Genomic DNA, 6777 nt, shown 5'->3' on the forward strand with positions numbered 1-6777 from the left:
CAGCAGGGCTTGCTGGCAACCCTTCAATAATGTTGCACTCTCATCGCATTTTCCTACTTTCATTTGTACTACTATTTGTTTCATTATTGTAAAATCTTTATTAAATCTTTATTAAATTAATTAAATCTTAAATAGGTGTGGTATCGGACAGTAAACTACTGTACCACTCTTTTATCATGTTTCTGCAGCAAGAGAGCAGCTAGCTATTTTTCTATTGAAATCTGCAAAAAGAGAAAGGTTCATAGAGAAGCTTCAACCTCTTTCTTTACTTTCTATTGCTATCTATTCAGGGAATTTACTTTTGTACGAGGATTGTTTGCGTTCGCCGAATATGAGTATTTCCGATTTCGACTTTTGGCAAAAAATTGTAAGAAGACGAAGACTTCTTGCACTTTGTTTATAACATGTATTAATAGGATTATCATTAAAGTTTGTAAAAATATATAAGAAAAGTCTGTAGCAGATAAACTGATCCAGCAATAGTGTCCGAGATATGATGTTATTCGAACATCCGTTAATTACTCTACACTTCAAGGAATGTCAACATAAGTGAGTTAGTAAGAGCCCAGCTACAGAGAATAGTATACCAAGGCATCCTGTTATTAAACCAGCAGCCTACAATTTAATTGCCTATTTATACCTTCGTGGTTTATGCAACATTTTAGTAATTAAATTAGCCGAGTATAACTGAAGCACCAATGATATCTTTTGGACCCATTCCTATACTGCTGCTGGTACCAAAAAGTTTATCGTACCAAAGTCTATGATACCAGTAGGAATAGTAATTGGTACCATCATTGAAGCTATCAAAAACAATAAAGCAACAATAGCTTCTAAACTTGGATTGGGGACTAGATCTAGCTATATTCTTCTGCAGAATTTTATTAGAAAATAGACTTAGCAAAATAGAATCATGTAAATTTCCTGTTTTGATTTGTAAAGCAGTGCCAATAATTTATATCTGATTGTAATAATGAATTCAGACTAGATCTATAACTATAATAAATGATAAAGCTGCACAACACAAATGAATATGTTGAGGTATCCTTAAAAATAGCTTATGATGCTCTTTGAAGGTAGTCTAATATCAGTCAACATGATTTTGTCATAGCTCACAGTATTGCACATTATTGTACATGAAGTGGGTCTATTAAATTCTTCATTCCCATATTAGGTTTAATACCTTCACTAATCATTTCTTTAAAAGTTGACTTCATTTATATGCTGCCTACTTGATGTGTTTTGTACTGTCATTGATTATTGAGTTAAATTATTAGTTTAGTAAATATCACATACAAGGGAAAAACCATTGATCATGTCACTGACAATTCTGTTAGATTTCTCTATTGTAACTAGATTCATTGCTCCAGCTATCTAGTCACATGAAGCTATTATTGCTGTCACAGCACTGACAAAGCAACTTTGCAGTACTATTATCTTAGTTTAAACATGGCAAGTTCTTCTGTAAAACAACAATTATTAGGTTAGCTAACATAATGAGTCTTTTTATGCTTTGATGAATTATCAGGTGCTGGAGATCTTGTTAAAGTTCTTGATTTATTGAAGGACCATGGTTATGCTGGTGTTGATTATTATGATCTTGGTCTCCAACTGGGTCTGCTTCCTCGTACACTTGATATTATTAATCAGAATAATCGTGGAGATGTTAATGGTGGTCTAATAGAGTGTTTGAATGCATGGTTGAAGCAAAATGATGATGTAAAAAGTAAAGGTGGCCCAACTTATGATTCACTAATACAAGCTTTGAGGAAGATGAGAGAGAATGCTGTAGCTGATGGGATCAATGAAAATTGTGAGGAACAAAATTAATTAATGTAATACATGTATGAGTCAATTTATACCTATAGGTGGCACTATGGCTCAGCAAGCACCTGCAAACCTGGTCTCACCATCAGTACCATCTTCCAAGGTTGTAGATAAAGAAAAAGCAAAAAAAGTGTTACGTAAAAACTTTGATAAGCTTTCTGCTATCCTGGCAGCTCCAAATAACCTTTCACCCATCATCATGAGTTTGTATGCTAAAGAACTAATTACTGATGCAACTTCCACGGAATGTATGAATGCTGGCAGACCAGTACATGATAGATGTGCTTCACTATTGTTTGCTCTTAGAGCTACCATTGATCGGAAACCTCAGGCAATGATAGCTTTAATTGAAGTATTAAAAAATAATGAAGCATTCAAAGATGTTGCTAAGGAAATGGAACTGTCATTGTATTGAAAACTATTTTTTCTTGAGCTTTATTTTAGTAATTTTAGAGCTACTTTTGTGTTATTATTTTATTTTTGCTAAGCATATAGGGCATGCATAGCCTGACCATAGTTGTGGCATAGATACTTAATATTATTATACCCTTTAAAATAAATGAAAAGTAGAATGAATTAAAAACAAATTTTTCTTCGGAACGAAAAAATCAAATAAATAACAAACAAAATTGTAAATAAAATTAATAAAATTATGAACGCTATACTTGCCCAAAATTGGGTAAAACTACTAACATTAGTTGTGCTGTACAAAACTTGTAATTGCACAGTAGAATATGATTCAGAGATAGATCTAATGTAAATAAATTTATTCCTAGATTTCTTGCAGTAAAATTTATTGCAAGTTTCTATCACACAAGTAGGATCATTAATGTTGAGATACTCATTGCAATCACTTGGATTGTTATACCCACTGATGTTGTATGTGTATTGTAATACTGATACATAACTCTCAACAATATATCCATCCTTTATTTCAATGCCAACATAGTATAAATCTGCTTTCGTGATATTGAAAACTGCTACCAAATAGTTATTGGTCGTATCTATTGGGTATGATTTTACTGCATGGTATGGCCCATAATTTCTAAACTGGTTATAATCAACATTATTGTCAAAAAGATACAAGATGGCAACTTCCTCATCTGTTGCAACACACATGTTGTTCTTCTCTATTACTTCAAAACTATACGTTATTGAAGAGGGTTCTATTAGGTATATAGGCAGGTCTCCACCTAGGTAGTTATAATTATACCTAGCTAGACCCTCCAATTTTGAAATATGTGACAACGGAAGATAATCACCTACTTTTATTGGCTTTGTATCACTACTAAACACTTCAAAAATGGCATCATCAGCATTCTGTGACAATAGAGTCACTGAAACTTCATATATCGAACTATTGACCGTTATCAGTAATGGTGAGCTGGTATCTTGAATTGTTAAAGTCTCATCACTTGTCTTAGAAGTTGAATATGATAGTGTGAATAGAGGGACAAAGCAAGCAATACAGACTAGCATAATGACTGTAAATAAGCATAAAACTGATAAAATCCATTTCTTATTCCCTATCAGTATGTCTGTTTCATTGATGGATAAATTAATTAAACACTTACATTTCTTTTTGGTATCTTTTTTTTCTCCTTGTATTCCACCTTCTGCAGCTGGCAATAAATATTCTTTTTCATTAGAAGATTTTATAGCTGTAGCCATGCTAAATATTTCTGCAATTCATCATATGATTGTAGCTATGGCTAGATAAAATTGAATTCATCTCTACTACTACTACAAGGTCATGTGTTGTGTAAGCTGTAAACATCACATGATCATACTTATAGATCTACAGAGTCTGATAACAGCTGGTAACACAAAACTTAATGGGGATTTTAGCATGAGGAATACTTCTTTTTGGTAGTTAAGAAACCCTTTTTCTCATAAGAAAGGTCAATAATAAAAACGATAAACTATACTTTTATAATTGTATTCATATTTCAATTTTTAGCTACTACTATAGCACTATCACAGCTAGCTCAGCAATTGTTATGAATAACATGACAGCTGGCACATAGCTCTTAATCAAAATAGTTAAAATAAAATAGAATAAATTTTACAAAAAAAAGAATAATTAAAAAAAATAAGCATTGCAAATAAGAAATATGATTTTATGATCACACAGATAGCCATTAAAAAATAGCTAGGATTAATTAGAATCACTACTGTTCAATGAATTATAATCAGCAGGTCTCCTGCAAAAATTACAAGAATATTTACACACATAGACACAAGGAACAATGACAATAAAAAAGAGCAACAATCCAATTAATAAAGGGACTGCAATTAAAGCAAAAATACAGCTAAAATAATAAAATTTAGATCTATAACTAATCTTTGTTAAGGCATCACCTGCTGGAATGCTCACAAACACATGACCCTTATTGTCACAATCAGTGAAATGATGAGGCAAATCAATCACACAATATGGCCTTGAAACATCTAAAGTTTTACAGACTTGTCTCAATGTTGAGCTCTCATATGATGCTTGAGTGACAGTAACATTACCTGAAACAAGACAACAATCTTCTATTTGGAGTCCAACGTAGTATAGAGAGTCATACTTAATAGAAAAGCTCCAAAATAAGTTATCAATCGAATCAAAGTGAGATATAGCAACTGGCACATTGCTATGTTTGCTTTTGAAATGCTTGTAGTCTTCAACGTTGTCAAATAAGTAGAGAGTTGCACTATTATTTGTCACTATTACACCTGTGCAAGTACTTGTGAAATGTAAAGTGTAGTTGATGCTTGACCCTTTTTGTAGAAAAATAGGAATATCACCATCCATGTAATTGTAGTTGTAATGGCTTCCATGATCATTGCGATCACTAGATAAATTATGTAAATTGTATAGAAGAAGATCTTGTAGAGTTATGTTGGGAACAGTATTGCTTGTATAAACATTAAAGTTAACAAGGTCGGGGATTGTATCCTCTACATTGAGTGACACATTGATACTGATTGTTTGTGAATTATATGACATTAAAAGTAGTGTCTGATTTTGATATGTATTGATTTCTATTGTGTTCTCACTTGATTCGTGAAAAAAAATTATCACCAAAATAAATGCACCAAGAAGGAGACAAATAATTGTAACAGCCGATACCACTAGGGTGACTAGACTTATCGTTTTCTTTTTGCCAATAATATTTCCTATATGATGAATAATAAATATTTACTGATATTGTTTAAATTAGAACAAAAATATTCAGTCTATGATCATTTTAGTACATATTTTTCTGCTAAACATGATGCTCAAACACAAATAAAATTCATACCTTTTTTAGGTGGTTTTATGCCATTCCTTTCACAGTATTTCTCAATGAAATCCCAATTAGTTGTGCAACTAGATTGATCAAGCCATTTGCTGATTTTTTTGATATTTTCATTGGCTGGGTCAAGGCCTTCTGTGCGGGTAGCCACTGTCTCACCAGCTCTTGGCATTGTTTCTCTTGTATCGTTTGAATGATTTGGTTTCAAATTCAAATGTTTTCTCTGTATCAATTCATGTATAATCATGCATCGTTCCATTTTTTGTTGATGAGGAGTTTTCAAAATCTTTTTGGCTAAGTGTCCATCAAATTTTTCATAGTCATTTTCTTCCATAGATGATACCATGACCCCTAATGTCAAAACAAATTCAAGATTTGGATATTTGCTTTTAATATCAACTTTATCAGTGATGGCAGCCCTTGCCTTTTCCTTTAATGCCCTGGTTACATCTGGATCTAGGCCTTGTATGCTTTCGATGAATTCAAGGATCTCATGAACAATGTAGGGAGCCACATCTTTTGTGATAGCCTTCTCAATTAGCTCATAAACCTCTGAAAAGCTTGTTATTTTTTCTACCTGTGCCACTTGAACTCCAAAAACTTCAATTGCAGCTATTTTGAAGATTTGAACTGTTTTCTCGTTTCCAATTTTTGTAATTTCGGTCCGAAAGGCTTTGTGTTGCTCTCTTTGATCAGTGTCCTCAGTAGTGTTTTCTTCTATGTCTGGGATTTGATCTACAGGGGCTGCCATTGATACTGGACTGCTGCCCCAATGACTGTAGGCTGGGAATGGTTGGCACTTGGCTAGTCAGGCGGGGCCTGGGAGACTAAAAAGGGGCTGGGCTGGGCTGACTGTGCAGGAATGCATCACATGACTTAGATCTAGAGCAGAGCATAGCAAAATAAAAGCCGCCTATGATCTAGCCTGACTTAGGACATCATGGCCTCAAAGATGGCTAATGTTGTCAGGGAACTTCACCTAAGTGTCTCCTCGCCATCTGTGGAGGCCATTAGGAAGGAGGAAGTGCTAGATATCTTACAAGACAGTGGAGTTACAGAAAAGGATATCACTGTGACACATGAGACTAGATTTGTCATCAAAGTTTCCGAAACGGTGGCCTCTACTATTATAAGCAACAGAGACAAACATCCCAGCACTTGGGTCCTTGCTGCACCGGATCCTGTTGTCAGTGTCACCATCTCATACTGTGAAAATATATTTCAAGGTTCAAATGATGCCCCTGCCAAATCAGCCCCTGCCATCACTAATGATACAATTGTCAAATTTCTTACAGAATTAAATGATTCAACTTCAGTAAGACAATTAGAGCATGATTTCAATGTGTATTACTGAATTTTTATTATGCTTAGATAAGTTATGGACTGGTGGTGACGTTTAAGCGCATTGATGCCTGCTATTTCCGCCAATTTAGATCACCACAAGAGATAAGGGACAACCCTCAAACAAATGAAACTATTTTCCCTCTTTTACAAGTTGAAGTCGTTGGCAGCAATGAGGCTAGCTTTAGTGACCAGAACTGCAGTAAATTTCGAGACCTTCTATTCGATCATTTCATTGGTCATTAGTAAGCCTAGCTCTATCACTCAATTATGTTTTATTAACTGGTATAGTATTTCATGGACATCTTGCAATGATTCAGACAAA

At 34.0% G+C, this 6777-nt stretch overlaps 3 protein-coding genes across 3 annotated transcripts; 1 reads left to right on the forward strand and 2 right to left on the reverse strand.

The window, feature by feature from the left end:
• Positions 1-1384: 1384 nt before the first annotated feature.
• LOC109585591 (uncharacterized) lies at positions 1385-2411 on the forward strand. The gene is made up of 3 exons (XM_020001717.1): positions 1385-1483; positions 1529-1813; positions 1869-2411. Exons 1-3 carry the CDS (start codon positions 1450-1452, stop codon positions 2240-2242), a joined length of 693 nt encoding a protein of 230 aa, XP_019857276.1. The 5' UTR covers positions 1385-1449; the 3' UTR covers positions 2243-2411.
• On the reverse strand, positions 2404-3535 carry LOC109585589 (uncharacterized). The gene is made up of 2 exons (XM_020001715.1): positions 3402-3535; positions 2404-3353 (listed from the first exon to the last, which is right to left on the reverse strand). Exons 1-2 carry the CDS (start codon positions 3496-3498, stop codon positions 2404-2406), a joined length of 1047 nt encoding a protein of 348 aa, XP_019857274.1. The 5' UTR covers positions 3499-3535.
• Positions 3536-3848: 313 nt separating this feature from the next.
• On the reverse strand, positions 3849-5900 carry LOC109585590 (uncharacterized). Its single transcript, XM_020001716.1, has 2 exons — positions 5118-5900; positions 3849-4992 (listed from the first exon to the last, which is right to left on the reverse strand). Exons 1-2 carry the CDS (start codon positions 5860-5862, stop codon positions 3986-3988), a joined length of 1752 nt encoding a protein of 583 aa, XP_019857275.1. The 5' UTR covers positions 5863-5900; the 3' UTR covers positions 3849-3985.
• Between the last annotated feature and the right edge of the window lie 877 nt (positions 5901-6777).

This window comes from Amphimedon queenslandica, unplaced genomic scaffold, assembly GCF_000090795.2.
Source record: "Amphimedon queenslandica unplaced genomic scaffold, v1.1 AMPQUscaffold_13040, whole genome shotgun sequence".
Taxonomy (NCBI): domain Eukaryota; kingdom Metazoa; phylum Porifera; class Demospongiae; order Haplosclerida; family Niphatidae; genus Amphimedon; species Amphimedon queenslandica.

Coding starts and splice junctions, on each gene's coding strand:
- LOC109585591 (XM_020001717.1), top strand. CDS start 1,450: ATGGCAAGTTCTTCTGTAAAACAACAATTATTAG. Junction 1,484..1,528: donor TGTAAAACAACAATTATTAG/GTTAGCTAACAT, acceptor ATGAATTATCAG/GTGCTGGAGATCTTGTTAAA. Junction 1,814..1,868: donor TGATGGGATCAATGAAAATT/GTGAGGAACAAA, acceptor TTATACCTATAG/GTGGCACTATGGCTCAGCAA.
- LOC109585589 (XM_020001715.1), bottom strand. CDS start 3,498: ATGGCTACAGCTATAAAATCTTCTAATGAAAAAGAATATTTATTGCCA. Junction 3,354..3,401: donor AAAAGATACCAAAAAGAAAT/GTAAGTGTTTAA, acceptor ACATACTGATAG/GGAATAAGAAATGGATTTTA.
- LOC109585590 (XM_020001716.1), bottom strand. CDS start 5,862: ATGGCAGCCCCTGTAGATCAAATCCCAGACATAGAAGAAAACACTACT. Junction 4,993..5,117: donor CATAAAACCACCTAAAAAAG/GTATGAATTTTA, acceptor TTCATCATATAG/GAAATATTATTGGCAAAAAG.